The sequence below is a fragment of the Delphinus delphis genome, chromosome 10 (genome assembly GCF_949987515.2).
Source record: "Delphinus delphis chromosome 10, mDelDel1.2, whole genome shotgun sequence".
NCBI classification, from domain to species: Eukaryota; Metazoa; Chordata; class Mammalia; order Artiodactyla; family Delphinidae; genus Delphinus; species Delphinus delphis.
In genome coordinates, this window is record NC_082692.2 from 79692010 (window position 1) to 79719521 (window position 27512).

The 27512-nt window shown below is 40.8% G+C and overlaps 1 protein-coding gene across 10 annotated transcripts in view; it reads right to left on the reverse strand.

Annotated features, from left to right (window-relative positions):
* MAGI1 (membrane associated guanylate kinase, WW and PDZ domain containing 1) overlaps nucleotides 1-27512 on the reverse strand; it is a 617590-nt gene that overhangs the window by 125383 nt on the left and 464695 nt on the right. For all 10 annotated transcript variants that reach the window (XM_060022852.1, XM_060022850.1, XM_060022856.1 and 7 more), the window contains exon 3: nucleotides 15545-15664. In XM_060022852.1, coding sequence (XP_059878835.1) covers nucleotides 15545-15664 — 120 coding nt within the window. The remainder of the gene's footprint in view (nucleotides 1-15544; nucleotides 15665-27512) is intronic.

Below are 27512 nucleotides of genomic sequence, written 5' to 3' on the forward strand. Positions count from 1 at the left end.
CTGGTGGTCCAGTGGTAAAGAATCCGCCTTCCAAAGCAGAGGATGTGGGTTCTATCCCTGGTCAGGGAACTAAGATCCCACATGACTCGGTGCAACTAAGCCTGCGTGCCACAACTAGAGAGAAGCCCGTGCACCACCAATGAAGAGCCCACACGCCGCAACAAAGACCCACCGCAGCCAAAAAACAAAAAAAAGCCTAAGTTACGTTTGTAATTCTATGCTTAGTAAGGTATAATTTGTAAATAATAACAAATCCTGTACACAGTTGCTTCCCAAGAATCTTACCGCATTGTCTAACCTCAGCACATAATTGTATAAAATACACATTTTATTATACAAGCACAAAAAGAAAAGGAGACAGTAATATGCTGCTCAGCATGAGACACATAGGTGATAAAGAATTTATATCCACTAAATTTATCTTTATAATTAAAATTTCTTTCTTAACACTATTTCTCTAAAATACTTTTTGAATCATCAAATTTATGAGTATATGCACCCACTTTCTTTGAGAGTGGTGTAAACAGCATGTTTCAGCAGGGGAACCCTGAAAATGCATATTAAAAAGAGCGGTAGACGACCGGGCACCATGTTTGAATTTGAAGGAAACCAAATAGAAACCTGGTAAGTGCATTGTGGTGGCTTGTATTCAATTCAATCATTACAGTTCTTTCACAGAAAGTAATATTTCAACCTCTTGAAAAAACTTCTTTCAGGTTTCCAACTTAAAGGTATAGGGATTGAACAAAACTAGCTTGAAGAAAAGGCATCCATGTGTGTTTTTAGAGACTAACAAAAGCATAGGGAAGAATGAACAAATGTATGAACCAAGACTCAACCCGCATTTCTAAAGAGGTTACAACCAAAGGATGAATCGTGCCTTTGATGAAGTTGGAACACAGCCGCAGCATTGACTGTTTTCATGAACTGAAGACTGTTAGTGAGGTTTAGGTAAGTAAAACAGCTATTTACACAGTAATCTTCACCGTGGACAAAAGATGAGACAAACCTCTAACGAATCTAATTCTAATTCCTTATGATCACTATTATACAAAAACATCATGTACATTTTTGACTTAGAGGTTAAAGTAAGACCAATGTCTGCAAATAAGAATCTTACACTGAAAGATGTGACTAAAAGATAGGATCCTTTATTCATAATTTTATAATTATAATTTTGCAATCATTATCGCTCATTTTCAGCGCCATTAAGCCAAGGCAATGTTCATGAAACTACCATCATTTAAAAATCAATTAAGGGCTTCCCTGGTGGCGCAGTGGTTGAGAGTCCGCCTGCCGATGCAGGGCACACGGGTTCGTGCCCCAGTCCGGGAAGATCCCACATGCCGCGGAGCGGCTGGGCCCGTGAGCCATGGCCGCTGAGCCTGCGTGTCCGGAGCCTGTGCTCCGCGACGGGAGAGGCCACAACAGTGAGAGGCCCACGTACCGCAAAAAAAAAAAAAAAAAAAAAAAAAATTAAGTTAAAACTTAGGCATCCTCAGTTTAGGACAGAAATAAATGTTTGAAAAAGAAAAGTTCTAGTTAAATTTGACAAATATGTGTGGATTTTCCTCAGTTGTCAAGTTCAGGGTCTTTCTGAAGTTAATAAGTGATTAGCAGATTTCTCAATGCAATTACAAACTCCTCCCAGAAACCCACTTATTCATCATTGTTTCCTCTTTCTGGAAATTAGTTTTAAGATCAATTGGAGACAGATAAAAGCACCTATGTTAATAGGTTGAACCGTACATAATTGCTGTTGTAAAAGATAAACTGTCGAGTATCAGCAATTTCACTTGGGTTAACCTAATGTATACGCATTGGGAGCGCGGGGCACATGGCAGTGACAAAGAACTTGGAAGAGGACAGCCTGGGATTCAAATGCCAACTTCACTGCTAATTGGTTATATAATCCTGGCCAAGTCATTTAACCATTTTTTTAAAAATCTTCATCCTCTTCTGTAAAATTGGGAATTTTAAGAATACCGAGTTTCTACCTAGAGTGCCTATTATGAGAATGCAATGAGACAGTCCATTTCATACCTTTAGCACACATAAAAGGCTTCACTACAGGGAGGCTTGATAAATGCTACTTAATGTTAATAGTGTATGTTTCTAATCTTTAAAATGAGAAGTTCCTTACACCTTGTTGGAAGGATTAATGAGACAATGTGTCTGAAGTGCTTGCCACATGGTAACTGAGTACCATTCCTTTACTGATGTAAAGGAACAAGCAATGCCAATGACCAAATAACCTTGGGCAAGTTATTTACTCTCAGTCTCACTTTCTCTGTGCAATGGGAATGGTAGCATGAGCTTTAACAACATCACAGGATTATCATGAAAATCAAATGATGTAACTTTCTTTTTTTTTTTTTTTTTTTTTGCGGTACACGGGCCTCCCACTGCTGTGGCCTCTCCTGTCGCAGAGCACAGGCTCCGGACACGCAGGCTCAGCGGCCATGGCTCACGGGCCCAGCCGCTCCGCGGCATGTGGGATCCTCCCGGACCGGGGCACAAACCCATGTCCCCTGCATCGGCAGGCGGACCGTCAACCACTGCACCACCAGGGAAGCCCAAATGATGTAACTTTCTTGAAGGTATCCTGTAAACTATAAGGTATTATGAGACCATGTAATTATTCAAACTTCTCCAGTATTTCTAATTTCCCATATTGCCTACAACCTTTACAGAAAAGCTTCTATCTCGTGGTTTTCTAAGGGCAGAGGGTTCAACTTTCCTTTGCAGATATTTTTTAAAAAATCATCTGAATCAGTGACCAACATTTAAAAACTGAATATTTCTGATTAAAACCTGGATATACTGGGAGGTGCTGCCTGACAAACTGTAAGGTCTGGTTCTTTGGATTTGTCTTTTATAGGCAATGTTGGTGACAAGTGTGTGACCAAATTCACCAGGAACACACTCACTGAATTAAGGATTTCTGCACAAAGGTTTTGGCTCCGACCCTTGGTCTGCCCAGCCCTTGCCAGACAAACACCTGGCCCCAATCTAGAAGAGTGCCCTAAGGCTGTTGCAATGCAAAGGTCTGGGCAGATAAAGGGGCATGCACACCGGAGGGATACAAGAAAACCTCAAAAATCCTCTACAATTCACAGACTGGTCTTGGAGTGAATTGATTTTGGGTGAATCTGGTTTTGGACCCTGCACTTCTGGCTGATGGGGTCATGCCACAATCCCACGTTGTCTTTCCATGCAACCAAGGGCAAGATGGCTCATGCACTCCCCCATCTGCCACAGTTACCACCAGCACTGCCTCTACCAGGCCTATATACTCTCTCACTCCACCTACCCGGATGCCCAGGCACTTAAATTCAAAACCCCACCCTTCTGGGAGATTCTCCACCTTTATCAATCATTTCCACTCTGGCCACCATCAGACCAAGCCTAACCATGGGAGAAACACAAACCTTACAGAGAGTATGCACAGGAGACTTCCTGTGAAGAATATATGAATCGCTTAATGGTACTAAATAAAAATCATTTGAAGAATTATAAATGAATAAAAGATTAATTTGGGTTATCACTTGGCAGTCTGCATCGTTTCTAAGAGACCTGACCATCTCACAGTCCCCATGTTAGCCGACACACATCTCCTGAGGTAGCCGGGCTCCCTCCCAAGTGACAATGTGAGAGTCCTGGCTACTATTTTCAGAACTGGTTCTACAATACAACTCAGCAGGGATGGTGGCTGGGGAGGGAGGGGAGGGCAGGGAAGACACAAGAGAAAGCCATCGCTGGCCTTAATTAACACGCACACACTTTGGTCACGAAGAAGCCAAAGAAAATATTTTCTGACACACATTTAAAAATTAATGGGGACTGCAAATCAATTTTTAGAGCTTGATAAAATATTGAAGGCGGACCGTAACCCTGAGTTTTAGGCCAGAATGAATCAAATCCATACAGCCTCTCGCTTTGTACAAATTTAGTATTCACTCATTCATTTCCTTACCAAGAACCTCTTGTTATGCCAGCCACTATGCTGGAAAGGTGAAAATGGGACTAAAACATGATCTTCACAAATGCTCTTCACAAATGTACATTGGTTTTTTAAACTTTGTGCAAATAATAGTTACATTAAATGGAGATTCTCTTTCAGCAGGTCAAGGTGAGGTCTGAAATTTTGAATTCTGTTGAATTTATCAGACTGTTTAATGAATCAGTCTTTACGTCTAGACTGTAAGCTCCATGGAGGCAGCAGCCACATGTGTTTTGTGCACCACTGCATTCCCAAACCAAACATGGTGCCAGGCACACAGTGTCACTCAGTGATTCTTTGCAGGATGAGTAACCAAACAAGCGGAGACAGCACACATAAATCCCAGCTGGGGATGCTCCTCAATACCTATGATGTGGAACTGGTTTTCAATCGCATGACTCACAGCAGTTTCTCTCCAGTCCATCAATTCTATCTGAATGATCTCAGATCCATATCACTTCACTTTGCCAGTTGCTTGCTCAACACATAATGGACTCCCCCATTTGACACAGTTCCAACCAGCACTGCCTCCACCCGCCCTATACACTCTCTCACTCCACCTGCCTGGACGCCCAGGCAGTTAAATTCAAAACCCCACCCTTCAGGCAAACTCTCCACCTTAACAATCATCTCCACTCTGGTCACCATCAGACCAAGCCTAGCCATGGGAGAAACACAAAGCTTACAGAGAGTATGCACAAGAGACTCCCTGCATCATTTCTAAGAGACACGAACCTGACCAGCCCATAGTCCCCATGTTAGCCAACACACACTTCCTGAGGTGGCCGGGCTCCCACCACTTTCTTTTTACTCTTCCTTTTCCGACCCGCTCCACCCTACAAACCTATGACGTGCATGCACAGAAGGACAGTAAGCCCATGTCCTATAATTAGAGGTTTGTTCTTGCCAGCGCCATTTACCTTTGAATTTAAGACCAAAAAAGGGCAAAATAAGTTAATAGCTTTGTCAACCTAAGGTAAAGGACCTCTCTCTTTCCAGCCTCAGTTCTCATGGTATAAAGACTAGTATCCACCTAACAGAGACAGATGTCAACAGACCATGTGTATAAAGCACTCAGCATTATGCTGGCACAATAGTAGCATGTAATAAACCCCAGCATCTCAAACTGCGCCTGATGCTGTGAGCAGATAACAGCTCTCCTATGTAAAAGATGGCATTGCCATCAAAGTATGTATTTAAAGAACAACATTAGGGCTTGCATGGTGGTGCAGTGTTAAGAATCCGCCTGCCAATGCAGGCGACACGGGTTTGAGCCCTGGTCCGGGAAGATCCCACATGCTGTGGAGCAGCCAAGCCTGTGCGCACAACTACTGAGCCTGCACTCTAGAGCCCGTGAACCACAACTGCTGAGCCCACACGCCGCAACTACTGAAGCCCACGTGCCTAGAGCCCGTGCTCCGCAACAAGAGAAGCCACTGCAATGAGAAGCCCGCGCACCGCAACGAAGAGCAGCCCCCACTTGCCGCAACTAGAGAAGGTCTGTGCGCAGCAACAAAAAGCCAACTCAGCCATAAATAAATAAATAAATAAATTTATAAAGAACAACATTAACAAAAAGTTACCTTTATGGTGCACCTACCAGGTCACTTCCCACACATTCACTAATTCTAATCTTTAACAATCCTACAGAAAAAAAAAACATCCATCAATATTCCCATTTTCAGATGAAGAAACAGATTCACACAATGCATAAGTGATGACTGGCATTTAAACATGGATCTGTCCTGATCATCTATGCTCTCGACTCCAGGAATTGCTGGGGATCTCTGAGCAGAAAATTAAGTGAAACTTTCCTGGCCTCTGCCTCCTCGTCTTCACAGGCAGAGGAACGGACAATTGTCGCACAGATTTTCTTTGGTTCTTTCGTTACCAACAGAGAACACTGCATGGTGGAGTTTGCCAACAGAGCTTATCCCAACAGACGGCTGCTGAGGCCTGCCAAAGAACAGGACTCCAGATGGTCTCGTCTTCCTCAATGACAAACAAGAACTCTCTTCACCCCTGCTTTATCTCCGTGTCCCCTCAAAGTAGACCCTTGGCAGCTGCATTTTTGTAGACCTTCTAGGAAGCAGAACAGTACCATTATTGAAGGCTGACACCCCCCCTTCGTAATTAACATGCAGAGATATGCAACCCATAACTCCAATTGGAAATGTCACACTGGCACCGCACTTCCATGCTGAGGGGCAATCTTTGCAGGGCTCAAAGGGTATAATCAGCCTCTTCTACCCAGAGGCATTTGTAAAACAGGCATGTTTGGAACCACCCCACTGAATAGTTCATCCCTTGTAAACTCTCTCCCGGAGGAGCCCCAAGGGCTGCCTGAGGCAGCAACCTGTCTTACTGAGCACAAATGTAGATAGGGAAAAAAAAAAAGAAAGCAAGGCAAAAAGGAGATGGTGCCGCTGATTTATTTCAAGAGTCTTATCAAATACGTTAGCTCACTGTCACAATTAGGAAGTTGGGCCAAGGAGGAAAGACACATTTAGTCTTGTCTTCTTTGCCTTGCCTTGATGTTGATTCCATCCAGCGACAGAATGAGAAGTTGGTTCAAATTGCAGAGCCAAGACCAATTATGAGCTCCACTCACAACTTTTATACCTTGTGAGGGGCAATGGTTAGGTTCCTTACACAGTGAGGAAGGGCCTCTACTCTGTTGGAGGGTACACGTCATATACCAGGCATTGTAGCTGATGGGGGTGGAAAATTTCATCATGGAGCCCCTGATCCCACTCCCCCCACCACACACACCAGATCTGGCCTTTTCCAGCGCTTCTTATCTCAGCAAACGGTTCCAGCAGCTACCCAGTTTTCTAAGACAGAAACTAGGAGTCATCCTAGGAAGAATATCATCACCTGAATCTTCTACTTCCTTCTTATGATAACCAATCCCCAAGTCCACGTAAACATCTCATACTGTTGATAAAACAATGTGTAATTCCTCTAAAAATTACAGTATTTTCTAAGATACTTATACTAATAAAAGAGCATACCCCCCCACACACACACAATCACACATATATCTCAAGATTCAGTCAACTTATCACCACCACTACCAACATAGGCTAAAGCTAACTCCATGTGGGGCTGCCAGATAAAATGCAAAACTGGTATTCTGTATTTTTATTTGCTAAATCTAGCAACCTAACTCCAGCTCAACCACCAGAGCTCATCTCAATACTATAATCCTTCTCCATGGGAAGCATTTCCCAACCCCAAAGACATCAAATCTCCCCATCATATGGTCTCCTTTAAATATCCTGATACCTGTAACATACATACAAATGTATATTTATTTCTGAGATTGTTTGAATAATGTGTCTCATGAACTAGACTGTAAGACCCATAAGGGCAATGCTGATGTCTGGTTTTGCTCAGCATTTTATCTTTAATGAATAAATGAATGAATGTACAAACTAGTAAGAGACTCTATGAGAAAAGGATCCACTTCCAGGCAGCAGACTCAGGAAAGACTGGCATCCCAGTCCTGCCTAGGACATGACCTGAGTGAGGGGCATTTGGCCGGGTTTTGTCCCCAATTCTCCTTGGTGTCTTAGACCAGCGGTCCCCAACCTTTTGGCAGCAGGGACAGGTTTCGTGGAAGATAATTTTTTCACGGATGGGGGTGGGAGGAATGGCTCATGCAGTAGTGCGCGCGATGGGGAGCGGCAGATGAAGCTTTACTTGCTCACCCACCACTCACCTCCTGCTGTGCAGCTCGGTTCCTAACAGGCAGCGGAACCACACCGGTCAGCAGCCAGGGGGTTGGGGACCCCGTCTTAGACCATTCTCTCTCTGGATCTCAGTTCTGTCTTCTGAAGAGATGAGCTCTACTGCCTTTCCAGCTTTAAAATTTTACAATCCGGCAATTCTAAACCCCAAACAAATAGTGGACCTGAAAGAATATTTGGAAGGTTATCAGACCTTGAGGTTTTATTGGTTGACTCTACTTGTCTGCCCTATCATATGTCACGGAATGTACATAAAGAAGATCACCTCTCCTCTGTAGTAATATCCTCTTTGGCAGGATTCAAAATTACACTTTCCTAAAGGAGCTTAACTCTTAAAAGATGTGCTTAGCTCTCTGAAGTCAGGTGAGTGAGAAGGGAAGGATCTTCTTGAGTAGGTCCTCACCCGTCCTTGCAGGAGCTTTCATTCTTCAATATATGCAAATCAATCAATGTGATACACCATATTAACAAATTGAAGGATAAAAATCATATGATCATCTAAATTGATGCAGGAAAAGCTTTCGACAAAATTCAACACCCATTTATGATAAAAACTCTTCAGAAAGTGGACAGAGGGGAACTTACCTCAACATAATAAAGGCCATATTATTATTACAAACCCACAGCCAACATCATTCTCAATGGTGAAAAACTAAAGGATTTCTACTAAGATCAGGAACAAGACAAGACTGGCCACTCTCACCGCTATTATTCAACATAGTTTTGGAAGTTTTAGCCACAGCAATCAGAGAAGAAAAAGAAATAAAAGGAATCCAAACCGGAAGAGAAGAAGTAAAGCTGTCACTGTTTTCAGATGACATGATACTATACATAAGGAATCCTAAAGATGCTACCAGAAAACTACTAGAGCTAATCAATAAATTTGGTAAAGTAGCAGGATACAAAATTAATGCACAGAAATCTCTTGCATTCCTATACACTAACGATGAAAAATATGAAAGAGAAATTAAGGAAACACTCCCATTTACCATTGCAACAAAAAGAATAAAATACCCAGGAATAAACCTACCTAAGGAGACAAAAGTTTCCTGTATGCAGAAAACTATAAGATACTGATGAAAGAAATTGAAGATGATACAAACAGATGGAGAGGTATACCATGTTCTTGGATTGGAAGAATCAACATTGTGAAAATGACTATACTACTCAAAGCAATCTACAGATTCAATGCAATCCTTATCAAACTACCAATGGCATTTTTCACAGAACTAGAACAAAAAATTTTACAATTTGTATGGAAACACAAAAGACCCCAAATAGCCAAAGCAATCTTGAGAAAGAAAAACGGAGCTGGAGGAATCAGGCTCCCTGACTTCGGACTATACTACAAAGCTACAGTAATCAAGAAAGTACGGTACTGGCACAAAAACAGAAATATAGATCAATGAAACAGGATAAAAGCCCAGAGATAAACCCACACACATATGGTCACCTTATCTTCGATAAAGGAAGCAAGAATATAAAATGGAGAAAAGACAGCCTCTTCAGTAAGTGGTGCTGGGAAAACTAGACAGCTACATATAAAGGAAAGAAATTAGAACACTTCCTAACACCATACACAAAAATAAACTCAAAATGGATTAAAGACCTAAATGTAAGGCCAGACACTATAAAACTCTTAGAGGAAAACATAGGCAGAACACTCTATGACATAAATCACAGTAAGATCTTTTTTGACCCAACTCCTAGAGAAATGGAAATAAAAACAAAAATAAACAAATGGGACCTAATGAAACTTAAAAGCTTTTGCATAGCACAGGAAACCATAAACAAGACAAAAAGACAGCCCTCAGAATGGGAGAAAATATTTGCAAACAAAGCAACTGACAGAGAATTAATCTCCAAAATATATAAGCAGCTCATGCAGCTCAATACCAAAAAAACAAACAACCCAATCCAAAAGTGGGCAGAAGACCTAAACAGACATTTCTCCAAAGAAGATATACAGATTGCCAACAAACACATGAAAGGATGCTCAACGTCACTAATCATTAGAGAAATGCAAATCAAAACTAAAATGAGGTATCACCTCACACCGGTCAGAATGGCCATCATCAAAAAAATCTACAAACAGGGCTTCCCTGGTGGCACAGTGGTTGAGAGTCTGCCTGCTGATGCAGGGGATGCGGGTTCGTGCCCCGGTCTGGGAAGATCCCACATGCCGCGGAGCGGCTGGGCCCGTGGGCCATGGCCACTGAGCCTGCACGTCTGGAGCCTGTGCTCCGCAGCAGGAGAGGCCACAGCAGTGAGAGGCCCGTGTACAGCAAACAAACAAACAAACAAACAAACAAAAAATCTACAAACAATAAATGCTGGGGAGAGTGTGGAGAAAAGGGAACCCTCTTGCACTGTTGGTGGGAATGTAAATTGATAAAGCCACTATGGAGAACAGTATGGAGGTTCCTTGAAAAACTAAAAATAGAACTACAATATGACACAGCAATCCCACTACTGGGCATATACCCATAATTCAAAAAGAGTCATGGCCCATAATGTTCATGGCAGCACTATTTACAATAGCCAGGACATGGAAGCAACCTACGTGTCCATCGACAGATGAATGGATAAAGAAGATGTGGCACATATATACAATGAAATATTACTCAGCATAAAAAGAAATGAAATTGAGTTATTTGTAGTGAGGTGGATGGACCTAGAGACTGTCATACAGAGTGAAGTAAGTCAGAAAGAGAAAAACAAATACCGTATGCTAACACATATATGGAATCTAAAAAAAAAAAAAAAGTTTCTGAAGAACGTAGGGGCAGGACAGGAATAAAGACGCAGACGCAGAGAATGTACTTGAGGACACGGGGAGGGGGAAGAGTAAGCTGGGACGAAGTGAGAGAGTGGCATGGACATATATACACTACCAAATATAAAACAGATAGATAGTGGGAAGCAGCCTCATCACACAGGGAGATCAGCTCAGTGCTTTGTGACCACCTAGAGGGGTGGGATAGGGAGGGTGGGAGGGAGACGCAAGAGGGAGGGGATATGGGGATATATGTATACGTAGAGTTGATTCACTTTGTTATACAGCAGCAACCAGCACAACAAGGTAAAGCAATTATAGTCCAATAAAGATGTTTAAAAAAAAAAAAAAAAACTGTCCTGGAAAATATGGCAGCCATCAGACACACAAGACTATTTAAGGCTAAATTCGTTTACACTATTAAACTTAAAATCCAGTTTCTCAGTCACAAAAATCACATGTGGCCAGTGGCTGCCATGCTGGACAGCTCAGAATACTGAACATTTCCATTACTGAAGAAAGTCCTACTGGATGGCATTGGTTCTACAGAAATCGAGAAATGGTTCCCTGCTCGTCCATCTCCAGGACCGATGTTCGGACCTTCTCTTGGTTCACTGCATTTGCTCTCTCTGAATTCAGGCTTTGTGACTGGTGCTGAAACACTGAACTCATGAGATCCTCTGACGAGCTTCAGGTCAAAGGCCACCTCCTCCAGGGGACCGACTCTGATGCGAGATTCGATGTAGCACCCTTGCTAGATGCTTCTGGGGCACCCTTGTAGTTTCCTTCTCAGAACATTCATCACATCTCTTGAAATTGTTTAAATTTAATTTGTCTCCCAAGACTGAGGGTCTATAGAGACCCTAGAGCCACATAAGCCTGGGTTTGATTCCCAGCTCTGTCTCGGGCTCACTCCATGAACTAAGCAAAGACAACAGGCATTTCTGGGCCTCATACTCTTCTTTTGTAAAATGGGGATAAACTGTACGCAGTTCATAGGATTACTGGGTAATTAAGTGAGTTGGTACACATAATGTGCTTTGAAAAGCACCCAGCACATAGTGTACACTGGACAAACATTGGCAGAAGTAAATAACTATAGAGCATAAGCACCTTCAAAGGCAGAGCTGCTTTGGTCCTCTGCCCTAGACATCACACCCTGTGCCTGGGGACAATGTTGAAACGAACTGTGTGGGCACAGAAGGGCTGCCTTTAAAACTGCACTGTCAGGAACTTGCTCTATAGATCTACTCAAAACAGTATAGTGAGATATTTGTACAGGGATGTTCATGTCAGCACTGTGTACAAAACACCAAAAAAAGTAGGGAGAGGGGCATCCAAATGCCCATCTGCAGGGGACTAGTTAAATAAACTACATATATTCATACAATGGGATATGCTGCAGCATTTATAAAGAATGAGGTGGAACTGTGTACTTAACACACCTCCAAATGTGTTAAGTACAATGGACAAGAATGCAGTGAAATAAACAAGTATACATGTTTATGCCATATATTGTCTAAGTTTTCTGAATCTCTGCACTAGACCCTCTAACAGCGGTTTCCTATGAGGAGGAGGAGAATCAATTTAGACTTAAATATACTTAAGTTCTTTACTCTAGAAAGAATTCCATCATGTACATTCATGACTTTTCCTGAAAACTGTTTAAAAGTCTTGCTGTGAAGAGTGATTTGTGTTGTGGTCTCTTCCTCTTTGGAACCAGGACAGGCCAAGAAGAAAAAAAATGTCAGCAGGGGAAACAGACAGTGAGGACCTGGGAAGTAAATAAAGATATTTTACTGGTAAATCCACTGGTTTACTGACTAGGAGAAAGGGGAGGGAATCCATCCACCAGGGTGGCAATTTCAGACCGGTCATGTGTGTAAATATAAGAGCTAACACGCTGATGGAGGGCTTACATGTGTCAGATGCTGTTCTCAGCCCTTTCCAATTATTGTCTCATTTAATCCTACCTAGGAGAAAGCACTATTATTATCCTCATTTTACCGAAGGGAAAATGAAGACATGGAGCATTAAGCAACTGGCTGGAGGGCACACAGCTCAACAACAGAGGGGCTGACACTCAAACTCTGGCAGGGCCACAGCCCAGCCTGCATGCTTGTTACTGTCCAATAGACAGAGCCGCCATCGAGGGGCTAGTCCAGGGGGAGCAAAGACAGAGAAGATCTATCCTGCCCTATTCTTGTGACAGCATCCAGCATTACATAAAAATTCCATTTTGCTTTCAGCTTATGAGAGTCAACACAATATATTCCAGTTGCTTCCAAAAAATTAGGAGCTGTCTCATATGACAGGGAAATCATACAGCTAAAAGGTCAAAAGGCTGAAGAACACAGTCAAATGGCTGAAAAATGGAGTGGATTCATATGTGGCAAAAGAGAATTTCAACTCCAAAATAACTGAGCGACATTCACAGAAAGACAGTTTTGTGGAAGGATGATTAGACATTTTCTGAAAACCTTTTTCCTGTTGCTACCCACCAGGAAGTTGGGTGAAAGTACTAATGAGCTATTTTTACAACTCTTTAGTTACATCCAGGATCTTCTGAGGTTTTCAAGAAAGTGCATGGGATCTGAAAGTCCAACCACTGTGTTTGTTTCCTGGCAGCTGCATAACCTTGAGAAAGTTCCTAAATGCTACCTGGCCTCAGCATCCCCATCTAAAAAGTCAGGGATAATAGCTACCTCCGTCAAAGTGATCAAATTAATGGGAAAACAAAGTGACTCCACCTATGTATCACTTGTAACATAACCACCTCAATAAAATGAGTTGATTTTCTTTTTTGTCCCAGACAAGCTGTTGTCTAACCACATACTTTTTTCTCTTTCAACCCAATACTCTTGGGCTTTTCACAACCACTCCCATGCTTAACCTCTCCAAAAAGGCAAACGGATGTTTTTCATATTAGGGGCACAAGCTCCCCTGATGGGCATAATAACTGATTTCAGACAGGACAATTCACTTCCTTAAACCAAAGAGGATCCACACTTGCTCTATTCTTAGCCACTTGAATTTTTAACTGGATTCACATTTACAAAACAACACACTGAAGAAGCTCTTGGTACATCCACTCAGGCCCCCATCCCTTCCTTCCCCTCACTCCTAGACCCTAACAAATCATTCTTGCCTCGGGCATTTTCAGATGCCCTCCCAGCCCACCAACCACCAGTCACATCCCAACACTTCAAGGAAACTACAACAATTGATAATCAGCAATACTCAAAGCAAATCTTCCTGAATTCACAATATAGGAATTTGATTAATACCTAACCAATGTTAACTGTATATTCACAATTTGAAAATAAACAGTAGGTACAAAGATAACGCTCTTCCCTGCACCCCTGCAAAAAATATCAAACCAGAATCAGCATCCCTAAGATTTATGATCATTACTTAACTATTAGCCACTGCCCGGAACAGGGGCGATTATCATATCAAAGTTATAATACCCCTAATAAAGCAATAGCCTATTTCGTATTCATCCTTTGTTTTTAAGTCTCATCATGAAAATGCCACTGGGATCGTCCAGTAAGTCCAAACTTTGAGTTTAGAAAAAGTACACGATATAATAACTTGACCTACTTATTATTAATAGTTTCATAGTATGCTCTTCGGTCTCAAATAATAACACTCAACAGAGCAATCAAGCTATAATATTGTTTTCAGAAAATATAAGTTTAATTTCCCCTCTACATTTGGCTTTGAGCTTGCAATCTGATTTGTAGGATTTCATCCCACAGATTTATTTTCACCTGTGTGAAATGATTTATATCCATGTTATCCAACACAGTTGTATTCTGAAATATTAAAAATGTTTATCCAAAGGGACCACGTTAAATAAATTATGGTCCATCTATTTGAAGAGATTACACAGCCACTTAAAAAAGAAAACAAGAAGTGCTCTATTACTGAACTGCGAAGACCTGTAAGACATACTGTTGTATAAAAGAGCAAAGTGCCAAACAGCATGTAGTGTATACTACCTTCTGTATAAAACAGGGAAGAAATGGGAACACATATGAAACACGTATGAGTATGTGTACACTCGCACAGGTCAGCATGTAGTGTATACTACCTTCTGTATAAAACAGGGAAGAAATGAAAACATACATATGAAACACATATGAGTATGTGTACACTCGCACATGTGTTTACATTAAACAGTTTCAGAAGGGAAATCAGAAACGAGTAACAGCGGTTGTAATATCTGGGGAAAGGAGAAATGGAAATGAGGCAGGTGGAAGACAGATCTAGGAAAGAGCTTACTTATCGAATACTTCTGAAATATTCTGCTTTATGAACCATGTAAATGTATCATCTACTCAAAAACTACATTAAATAGCAATTGGTGGTAAAAAATGACATTCCAGTCCCTTGAGATTAAGACAGCACTACCAATAAGGTCATATTTTATGACTGACTATGATTCTTCTTCCTCTTCTTTCTTATACCATACATGCCCATATTAAACACACACACACACACACATGCACACACATGTTTACATCAATAAATTATGGGCTCCCCTGGTGGCGCAGTGGTTGAGAGTCCGCCTGCCGATGCAGGGGACATGGGTTCGTGCCCCGGTCCGGGAGGATCCCACATGCTGTGGAGCGGCTGGGCCCATGAGCCATGGCCGCTGGGCCTGTGCGTCCGGAGCCTGTGCTCCGCGGCGGGAGGGGCCGCAGTGGTGGGAGGCCCGCGTACCGCAAAAACATAAATAAATAAATAAATAAAATTAAATCAATAAATTAAAGGAGAAAACTCCTCAAGTGAAAAAAAAAACAAAACCAAATTATTTTTATGGTGCTCCTCAAAGCCTTACTCCATATTCCATATATTTTATTATTATTACTCCCCTTAAGGTGAACTGCAGCCTCCTACAGATGTTCAGACTTCACTAGTCCACAGAATCTTTGCCTGGATGGCCCTGGATCCTCTGGAGGACCCAGCAGAGAGGTATCCTCACCGCTGCCATACAGATCAGCTCACCTTCATAGGTGCCGACTTCTAGAAGAGTCCCGCTCTGCTCGAGGTCCAAGAACTCCTTCACAGTCAGAAAGTTATAGTCCACGCCAGGCACCTCTCCTTCTCTGGGAGACCGGGTTGTGCCTGCAGCAGACAAGACAAAGGCACGAGAAATCATCAGTCCACTGAAACAGGAAGCACCCCATCCAGGTGTAATTAAAATAACCTGTTCAGTAAGCTGGAGTACCTAAACTGACAGACCCGCCTACTGAGACAGGGACCTGGCAAAGACAACTTCTTTCTAGCAGAAAAGTATCCTCACTTCCATCCTCTGACGCCTGGGCCCCTCAAATGCAAGAAAGAGAAAACCAAGCACAGCGAGGCAACCCAGGGAGATTTTTATCACTTGAAACATGCACTGAATGAAAAGGGTGAACTGGATTTTATACAGATGACATTCACAATCAGCAGCTTTTAGGGATCCAGTAAGTTCTAAAAAAGATATCCACCTTGGGCTTCCCTGGTGGCGCAGTGGTTGAGAATCTGCCTGCTAACGCAGGGGACGCAGGTTCGAGCCCTGGTCTGGGAAGATCCCATGTGCCGCGGAGCAACTGGGCCCATGAGCCACAACTACTGAGCCTGCGCGTCTGGAGCCTGTGCTCCGCAACAACAGAGGCCGCGATAGTGAGAGGCCCACGCGCCGCGATGAAGAGTGGTCCCCGCTTGCCACAACTAGAGAAAGCCCTCCCACAGAAATGAAGACCCAACACAACCAAAATAAGTAAGTAAATTAATAAATTCCTGCCCCCAACATCTTAAAAAAAAAGACTAGCACATTTAAAAAAACAAAAAGATATCCACCTTAAGCTCAGAGCCTAAGGGGTTTATATTTTTATCATAGGCCTCAAAATTCTTGTGTTCCTCAACACATCTGGCAACTTCCAATGTAATAAGCCCTTTGAAGAAAATGACACCCACTGCATAAACACATCACTAGAGAAATTCAATTGCCCAAGATCTGTGGCTGGATACCTCCCAGGGATTAAAATGTTGCTGCTCTCCATGTAATTAATATGTTTGGCAAAAAGAGGCCACCCATAACTTCTGATGGGAGAAAAAGGACACTGCATTTGCTAGAAAATTCCCCCCCCCCGAATTAATCTCGTCATTCTCTCAAAGACTAATAAATATAATGATTCTTCTTATGAAATAACACAGAGCCTCTAGAATATTTAAGTCACCCAGCTCAGGTGCTGGGCGGGACACCTATCAACTTAGCCCAACCTCACCCCAAAGTGTGGAAGGAATATGGTTTACACACAAAACAAAGAAAGAAAATAAACCAAGAAGCAATTACACAGTGTATACTAGGAACCTGTGTTCAACGTTAGGAGAGACCAAAAAACAGCAAAACTCATGACTTCTGCTCTTACATTCAAGTTAGGGGATATGACCAACATGGGTTCATTTTGCAAGGCACCATTACCTATGGCGCTTTCAGGTCAATGTTTTTTTAATATAATAAGCAGGGATTTTTCCCTAGTCCTAATTCTCCCTAAAATAATGAAACAAGCAACTGTATGTTAGCTCCAGTGCTCATGGCAGAGCACAGTCTCTGATCATGTGAATTTCCATGCACTTACAGTGGATACCCAGAATTCTCTCAAATCAAAAAACTCAACAGTTGTTGCATATTTCATTCAGGCTAAACGCATTTTTAAACAAGCCCTGTTTTTCTATTATCTGAAATTTGAGTGTTATAAACAGCTGCAAACTGTCCATAGAACAATTATATTACAAACGTTAGCTTATGCCCAGCATGCTGGGACTTTCTGGTAAAGAAGCCTGCTTGTATAGTGTCCAGCAGTCTACTCTTGTAGTGTATCCTAATTTGTTCCCATTTCTGGCTCCCCTGACAGATGATGACAAGGCCATTGAAGTGCTTCACAATATTTATATCTATGGTATCAAGCACACGGTGGGTATTCCAGAAGCATAAACAGTACCATATACTGTTGTAGAGCAGGTATATAGAATGGGAATGATGAACTCATAGTCTGTCTGGCTCACCAGGTTGTGGTCTTGGGCATGTTCCTGAGCTTCTTCTATTTCTCAGTTTCCTCACCTGTGAAATAAGGGTAATAATACTACCTACACTATAGGTCTGTTGTGTGTATTGAGTGGGATAAGACTTTTAGAAGGCTAAGCTCAATAATTGCTACCAGATATATACTTTATGTTACTATTAGAATGAAATGAGTTGGTAGATTATTAGAGTTCAAATTTTATATATACGTATAATTATATATATTAATACATTACATATATGATTACATGTTGCATTTTTTCAAGAATTATTCACTAAGGCCCCAATACCTGCTGGGCAGCAGTTCAGGCACTGGAGAAGAAGCCAAAGCCCCTACCCTAACGGAATTTACATTTTATTATGAAAGACAGATGATAAGTATGTATATGGATAAACCATATAATTTCAAGTATCTGAAAATCTCTTAGAGGGAGGAAGCAAGGTGAGGAGTAGGAAAGCTACTTTAGACAGGTAATCAGGAAAAGCCTGGCTAAGGAGGTGCCATGGAAACCGAGAGCAACACAGAGGTGATGGGAAAAGCGGCCCAGCCTGGGCAAAGGCCAAAGGCTCAGAAGTAGGAATAGATTTAGCATGCTGGGGGAAGGGCAAAAAGTCCAGAGTTAACTGTAGCAGAGCAATGGAAAAGAGGTTAGAAATGAAAGCAAGTGGCCAGATGAGGCAGGCCACAGCAAACATTTCATATTTTATTCTAAGGATGATGGGAAGCCACTAGAGGGTTTTGAGCAGGATAGTACCATGATTTATTTTTAAAAGATCACTGAGCTAAGGGCAGGAAACAGGCAGAGTAGGAGGGTGAGGTGGGCAAAAATAGGAGCAAGAAGACAAGTTAGTTGGTTACTACAGTGTCCAGGTGAGAAAAAAAAATCAGGTCACAGACAAGAACAGTAGATAAAGGTGACAAGAAGCAGTGAGATTTCTATTATGAATTGTAAACATTTTAAACAGCTATAAGACATAGCCCGCAGGACAGATGTATTAAAAGTACATCAACTCATCAGGCCATGCTAGGTCTGTATTTTAAAGACAGAACTTGCTGATGGAGTAGATGGAGTGTACAAGAAAAACAAAAGAATAAGGACTGCCGTCTTATTCTCTGACCTGGGCAAATGGGTTCTGCCATTTACAGAGATCAAGAAGATGGGGGAAATGGTTTTTAGGGGAAAAAATTTAAGAGTTCACTTCTGAACACGTAAAAAGTATGAAATGCCTATCGGACACCTGGATGTAGAGAGCCGTGAACAGGTGACTATGTAAGTCTGAAGATCAGAGTGGTGGTTGGGCCCTGAACTTGGGAGTCATCAGTAAACCACTGGCATTTGAAGGCAAGAGACAGAAAGAGATAATCGAGGGGGAGAGAGAGTATAGAAAAAGCAGCCAAGAAGTTTGACTTAAACACAAAAACCTTATAGTTTTCAGAAACTGAGAAGAAGAGCAAGATCCTCAGAGGAGACTAAGACAATAGTCAGCAAGGCGGGAGCAGAGGAGGAGGGTGTGATGTCTCAGAGCCAAGTGCAATAGCTGTTCAGCCGGCTCCTCGGAAAACACAGTCTACATCATATTGGGAAATTCCAGCGCAGGGCAAGAACAGAATCTCTTTGAAACTTGCTGTGAAAGAATCTGTCCTAAATATGTTTTATATGGCAACTCTCATATTTGGCCTCCATACCAAAATTCTATTAACTTAATCCACCCCCCCCAAAATGAGGATAAATAAGACCAAACAAAAGATGTGTTGGGTTTTTAAAGTCTTCTACACCACACAGTATTGGGTTTTTTTTTCCTCCTATAACCATCTTTAATCTTTGTCATTTCTTCCCACGTTTTCTGAACCAATTTCTCAGTGTAACTGTAAAGACAACAATAACCTCTGGGTCTTAATTTCCTGAAAGGATTGAAAACAATCAAGAACTTGAAAAATGGAACATTTTAAAGGAAAACTGAAAACGAGCAGACATCATTTTCCCCTGGAAATAAATATGCTTAGAAGGACCTTTGAGCAGCAGGGGAAGGGAGTGGGGGCAGGTACATCTCCACCCACAAAACCTTCAGGGTTTATTACCCAGATAAAACCTTTCCACTCTGCAGGCCATGAGGAGGTTTACACCCAGTTATCCTCGGAACAACCTGCCCTGGGTCTGGGCCCACATGACCAGGATCCATTCAGTGACGCTAGGGAGAAAGGGCCTGGGAGGGGACCCCGCCCCCTCTTTTCTTCCAGCAGAATGACAAGCTGCCTGCTGGACACACGCCTGGCAGATGGCATTTCAAAGGTTTTTCAGGAGCCATCTGGGGTGGGTACAATGATTACAAACCACGCTTCTAACAAAGCCAGAAGGGTTACTTCCTGGCAGAAGAGAAGTAAAACAAATTCTATCATGTTTTTCGGGGACAGCATATTAAAAAAAAAAAAAAAATCACCAGGCCGACAAACAGAGGCTGCTATAGCCTACCAACACTGCTTTTTGCCGGTCTAGCTAGAAATCAGGCCAACAATATCTTGCACTTTTTATGTTTGAACAAACACAGTGCCCAGTTCCTCGCCTTCCAAAAGGGGGGAAAAAAGAAAGAAAGAAAGAAAAAGAGAGAGAGAGAGAGAGAGAGAGAAATTATCAAACACCAGGAAAAAAATAATCGCCTCCATTTACTGGATGCTTATGTCTTAGGCAAGGTGTGAAGCGCTTAATCAACACTGCTGTATCCAATCTTCCTAGGAAACACAGAAGCATTGTTATTATACTCATTTTTTGATGAGGAAACTGATACCCAGAGAAGTAAAGTAACTTTCCCAAGGTCACATAACAAGTGAGCTGGGCAGTATGATTTGAAAGTAGGCAATGTGACTTTACTATCCCTCACTGGAAACCACTGTTGGCCAACAGAACTTGCTGCCATAATGGAAATGATCCACAGATGTCAGTCTAACATGGGAGCCACTAGCCACATCTGGTTATTATTATTTTGATTATATACATTTCAGGTGTACAACGTTATAGTTCAACATCTGTACACATGTGGTTATTGATACGTGGCTAACATGACAGAGGAAATGAACTGAAATTTTATCTAATTTTAATCACTTTAGATTTAAATAGCCACATGTGGCTAGTGGCAACTGGACTGGCCAGTGCAATTCTAAACTAGGAGGGCATTTCCAGTACAATGTTCACTAGCATGCCCCCAAAGCACTTCCAGCTCTCAAAATAAAAACAAGAAACATATCAAACTGCAGAATCTTGTACTCATACAGGAAACCCATCCTTTTAAAAACTCTTATATGCTTTGAAAAATGATCTACTCAAACTGTATGTTTTGTACTAAAAATTCCGTTTGGTTCCTGTTGGCTATGGTCTCTTAGAAAAAAAAAATTCTCCTTAGATGAATTGTGGCATCATCGTTTATAGCCAAAACAAAAACCAAAAACCAGACCAAAACCAATACAGTCCCCCAAAATAAACAAACAAATAAAACTGAGTGCCTATGAATATGGGAATGACTGAATGAAATATGGTAGAGTCATCCTTAGGAAATATATATACATATATATTTTTGCTATATAAAGAATACTTGTTAGATGTACATGCAGTTACCAGAAAGAATATCTACAATGTACAGTGGAGTGATATAAAGTGCAAACCCCCCCCCAAAACACTGCATTTTACTGAAAAAGAGGAAAGAAAACCCTATGGGTGTTGCATGTTTTATGAGTTAAAAAAGTTAAACGGAGGGAACAAACGCTTAACAGTGGCAACCTCAGGAGGGTGGGCTCAGAAATGGGAAGAGAAAAAAGGACTGTTTCTTTAAATCTCTCTGAATTGTACCACTGCTCACGTAGTTGTTTTGGCACTTTATAAATCAAATAAAATAATTATTTAAGCAATCTTTACCTGATCCTTGGGCTTCCTACTCAAACAACTTCAATATTAGCTTAGTCCTTGCAAAAACGCGCCAAAGAATAGAGCCTCCAAGTGAATCAAACACACAATATTTCCCAAGGTTTCCCACCTCATAGAAAGCCAGCATCAATGTCCCCAACACTTGCCTTTAGCTATGAATAGGAATACAGGACAAATAAAGTTGAGAAGGTGGCACTATTTTTCTGCCTGATTTTGGTTTTTAAACCTCAAACTGTTCATCACTTAAACAGAGTCCTTTTGAAGTGTTAAAATTTAACAAGATTTGCACCAGAGCAGTGAATACTATCAGGCTTTTCTGCCACCAGACCACAACTTAACAAGCTAATTTGAGCTATTCCCTGCTGACTGTCTCAGTATGAGTTAGCAATGCCCCCAAACATCTGCCCCGAAAGCTTGAGTGGCTGCTTGCTTCTTGGGCACATTCTATGGTTCATAAACTTTCAGTGTACCTGGCATGAGTGACCCTTGCTGAGGAAATCAGAAAACGACCTTCCTTGTCACCAAACTCCACAAACTATGGCTACAGAAATGAAACCAGATTCGGAGCTCATTTGCTCTCTCTTCTTACTCTAGAAATTCTCTTGAAATATCCAGTTAAGGCAGCAAATAAATCCTAGAAATGAGACACTAACGTGCTATTTCCTACTGCTATGTGTTCCCAATACCATCAGGTTTCTAGGCAAGGCATCACTCAGCACCTATCCAACTTGCTTCAAGGCCAGGTTGCTAATACAGTGATTCTTACTCTACTAAGATTAAACTGTTAATACTCAAGGATATCACCTGATGTTAAATTCATCTGGGTCTTGCTTATCCAAATCTAACAATAAGACTTCCAAAAATTATAGTCATCCCAACCGCTTCCATGTTAAAGAAAGTGCATGATTTTCTATAATAAAACAAGTATTTACATTGCTTGAAACTGGTTAAATATCCAGGATAGCCTCATACTATTCATTCTTTAGTTGATGGAGATGAAGCAGAGAAGAACATGTTGTTTCCCCAAATTCACTCAGTTACCTACCACTCACACAATTTTTGCCCTATCTCAGTACTAGCAGTACTACTGACTCAGTATTTTCACTTCAAGTCAAAGCTGTTTAAAAAACTTAAATATATTCATGTAAAAAGGAAATGCTTAACTGCTACATACCTATTACAATGGATTAAAAAAAAAATCTTACGATACCAGATGCTGGCAAAAACATGGAGCAACTGGAACTCTCAAACATTGTTGCCAAGGATGCAAAATGGTACAGCTACTGGGAAAAGACTTCGGCAGTTTGCTAAAAAGTTAAACATAAATCTACCATATGACCCCAAAATCACACTTCTAAATATTTATCCTAGAGAAATGAAAACCTACATTCACATGAAAACCTATATACAAATGTTTATAGCAGCTCTATGCATAATCAACCCAAAAGAGAAAAACAACCTGAACGTCCTTCAACTGGTGAATGGATACACTGTGGTAAATCCCTACAATGAACTTGGCTAAAGTACAGATGTACACAACAACACGGATTAATCTCAAATAGACTGCGTAAGTCTAAGAAAAGCCAGACTCACAAGGCAACGTTCTGTATAATTCCATTTCAGTGATATTCTATAAAAGGCAGTACTACAATAGGGATGGAGAATAAACCAGTTGTTGCCAGGTGTGTGGTTAGGGCTGACTACAAAGGGGACAGTAGAAGGGAATGGGGGGAGGGGGGAGGAGTTGAGGAGGCCGAACTCTTCTGTATCCTGATTGTGGTGGAGGGTGAAGGACGATGCATTTCTCAAAACCTACAGAAGTGTACGCCACAAAGAGTGAATTTTACTGCTTATAAAACTTTAGAAAAGGAAACATTTAACATTACCTCCAGTGAACAATCAGTTTCAGCCTGCCATAAACAATAACTAAAAATAAACACAACCAAAGTAAAATCATTTCATCTTACCTAGAGCCTGAGGCTCTGAGCCTAAGGCCCGCATTCTCTTATTACAAAGGGAGATTAACGAACATTAGAAAGTTGTTAGAGACCTATTAGCACCAAATTGAGACTTTCTCCTTAACACAATTACAAGGATTTTTTTAAAATTACAAAGAAGAGCATCTGCTTAGTATTGGATTAGATCTTCCTGAATAAAAAGCACTTGCTTTTACTGAAGGCTTTGTATCACCTGCTGATCTCACCAGTGAACACGAGGTATGCCCAGAGAACAGAGGACAAAAGACCAACTGACCTCTTCTAAGAGAAAGTGTTTACGTTTAAAACAAGGCCACATGCAGATGAATGGATAAAGAAGATGTGGTACATATACACACGAAATACTACTCAGCCATAAAAAAGAATGAAATAATGCCATTTGCAGCAACATGGATAGACCTACAGATTATATTAAGTGAAGTAAGTCAGACAGAGAAAGACAAATATCATATTATATCTCTTATATGTGGAATCTAAAAAAATTATACAAATGAACTTACTTCAAAACAGAAATAGAGTCACAGACATAGAAACTTATGGTTACCAATGGGGATGGTGGGGAGTCGGACGGGGGCAGGGATAAATTAGGAGTTTGGGATTAATATATACACACTACTGTATATAAAACAGATAAACAAGGACCTACTGTATAGCACAGGGAACTATATTCAGTATTCTGTAATAACCTATAATGAAAAAGAATATGAAAAAGAATATATATACAATACTGAATCACTTTGCTGTACACCTGAAACTAACACAACATTGTAAGTCAACTACACTGTACCTCAATTTTTAAAAATGGTTATTAGAAAAAGAAAACAAGTCCCCCACTTGTGTCCTTTCAAATCCACCAAACAGACAAAAACAACCCTATAGTTATTATTATTATCCCCACTTCACAGATGAGAAAAAGTGCACAGAGAGATTAGGTGACTTGCCAAAAATTACACAGCTAGTAAATGGCAGAGCCAGGATTTGAACCCAAGATTCTACTGCCACAGAGCAGCCAAAACCCCTGTATACAAAGAAGACATTGGGTATAGAAACAAACTAGCCGGGGTTGGGGGGGGGGGTGGGGGGTGGGGAGGGATAGCTGAGTCTTCACAGCTCTTCATCGCCTGTCCTCATCAAAGAAAGTTTGTGCTGATGGAGTTAAGGCTGGGGGAGAATGCCAGACCCCTCCCCCCATGACTTCCTTAATCCAAAACCTGAGCTCCCAGGAACTATTTCTTACTACCTCTTAATCAGAATAATGAGGTAATTCAGGCCAGAATCCTCGGAATAGGAAAGTCAAGTAATGACTTGAACATGCATATTAACCATTCTTCCTCTTTGATGCGGGGGAGGGAACCTTGGCACATACACATTCGCGGAAATCCTGCATTCATTAAAAACAGGAAAGGGAAAATTCTCAAGCTGTCATTGAGTCATTGCAAACATTCAGCACTCAGGCAATAAAGAATAAGATCTCCAACACTCGATACATCCTTATCAAAAATCAACTTTGGAGGATTATCTTGAGGCATTTTTGTTCAGAAAGGAATTCTGAAAATCAGTAATGCCATAGTCTAGTCCTAAAGACTGCCTATCATAAAAAGGGATTAGATCAGATAGACTTCATTATGACAGGTTATACTTTTTACTTTCTCTGAATTAATGACAGCAATTGTTTGTATATAATGGAATGAACGATTTCAACCAGGTAATTTCAAAAGCATGTGAAAGAAAATGATTATTTTGGTGAAAAGTTATAATTAATGAAGAATATCAAGTTTCCACAAATTAGGTGATTTTGTAAGCCCAATGCTAAATGCTTCTAATCTTCGGCAGCTTTCTTTCTTCAGTTTCAAAAAAAACAATCAAGAGTGACTGCCAATGAGTAGATGGTTCCTTTTGGGGGTAAAAAGAATGTCCCAAAATTAGATAGCTGGAATCGTTGCCCAGTTCTAGAAATATAACAAAAATGCTGAATTTTATGGAGTGTACAATGTCTATCAATAAAGCTGTTAAAAACAATATTGCACTACAACAGAAAGTAGTCTCTGTCTTCAAGGATATTACAATTCAGTAGAGGAGCTGTTACATTTCTGTGAATAATATGCACGTGGCGTAATTTGTCCTTCAAGAGCAACCTGCTTTCATTAGTCCTTCCAATATACGAACCAAGTGCAAGCATGAGATCAGAAATTACAGACCATGTTATATTATTTTCCTAAAAACTGCAGGGGTCTGGAGTTTTCCCGGAAAGGCCAAATAGAGAAACTGTTATGAAATCTAAAATCACACTTGGTGAGTTCAAATTCCAGCTCTGATATTGACAAACTGTGTAACCACAGCCAAGTTAAACATTTTGGGCTGTGGTTTCCTCATCTCTAAAATGGGGAAATAATAATACCTGCCTCATAAGGTTGTGTAAGGATTATGTAAGCCAATACATATAACCTGCTAGGCCTGGTTATAATCTGCATTCTGTAAACACTGGCCATAACAACAAAAGCATCATCACCATCACCACCACAACTCCCTCCTTTTTCTTTCCAACCATTTTGCTTTAAAAGTAAAGAACGTAACTATTGACCCTTCATTATACCGCTACCTCGGAACACAGGTTTTCTGCACATAATGCCTGATTTAATTCTCCCAGGAGGGGCATTTTTTTCCCACAAAATTTTCACAGTTCACATAATTTTCTATCCTTAATTATCATTTTTCAAAGCCTCTCACACGAACACACACAACTCCCAACCACAACTCTTTGGATTATCTTTTGCTAAGAAATCATAAAGTCAACTCGTTCTGTGAATACCATAATTTTAGCTAATCATTTGTCATTAAGCACTGGCATGTGTAAGGATAGAGAGATGCCTATTTACTGGAATACAGTGTCTGAATTTGAGGCCCTCAAGTCCCCTAGTTTCATGTAATCGTGATCCATATGATTAACTCCTTCTCATTGAAAGGATGTAATATTTACTTATTGAAGAAATACTATACACCTGGATATAAAGAGAGAAATCAATTTATATCTAGTACCAAGAGAGAGCAGTTATAAGAGCAAGTCAAGATGGATATAAGAAAAAAGGAGTTTGTATTGATTTTAATAAATACACTGGTTCTCAGCTGACCTAGTCATGACAGTTCTTAAAGCCTTCTCAAGTATACAGACTAATAGTCATCACCATGTAAATTTTACTTTGGCTCTCATCAAGTATATACACTGCCATGTCAAAGTAAACAAAAGGAAACAGTGTGTGACGGAGGATATGAGATGCTAAAAGAATAAAGAGGAGCTGGGTACAACATTAAGCATGTACCAAAGATATACGGTACTACTTATGTATTTCCTTACTGAAACACACAAGAGTACGGCCTTTACAGTATAAAGGAAAACGTAGTGTGAACAGTAAAATTTCTAGGATTATGTTTCAGAACAGTGTTGAAACTGAACAAAAGCATAAAAACTAAGTATTTCTGTTTTTTTAACATGTACTTCCCCTCTGCCTTTTTAATTTTCTTAAATACCACCATTCACTTTGAAAAGCCTCTACTGGTACCCAAAACTCTGATTGGGATTGACATATATACACTAATATGTATAAAATGGATAACTAATAAGAACCTACTGTATAAAAAAATAAATAAAATTCAAAAAAAAACAAAACCCAAAACTCTAACATTCGAAAAGTGTCTTATGAGCCAAGTCTGAGGAACACAGCATGTCGACATCACTTAAGGATGGATTCCCAGGTAGCTGAATTCACTCCTGGGACTCTGCTATTGTTCATAAGCCACTTATGTTCTCCCCCCATAAATGATGACACAGGCAGATTCCCAGAAAACTGAATTACCGCCTTGACTTCCCTGCCCTGGGACCATCCATTACCTTATCTAATGCTTGCCAATTATCTCTCTAACTATAAGTCACATTCCAAAAAAATACAGACTGGGAGCAACTACAAAATGAGGCAGACTCAGCTGATGAACTGTTATTG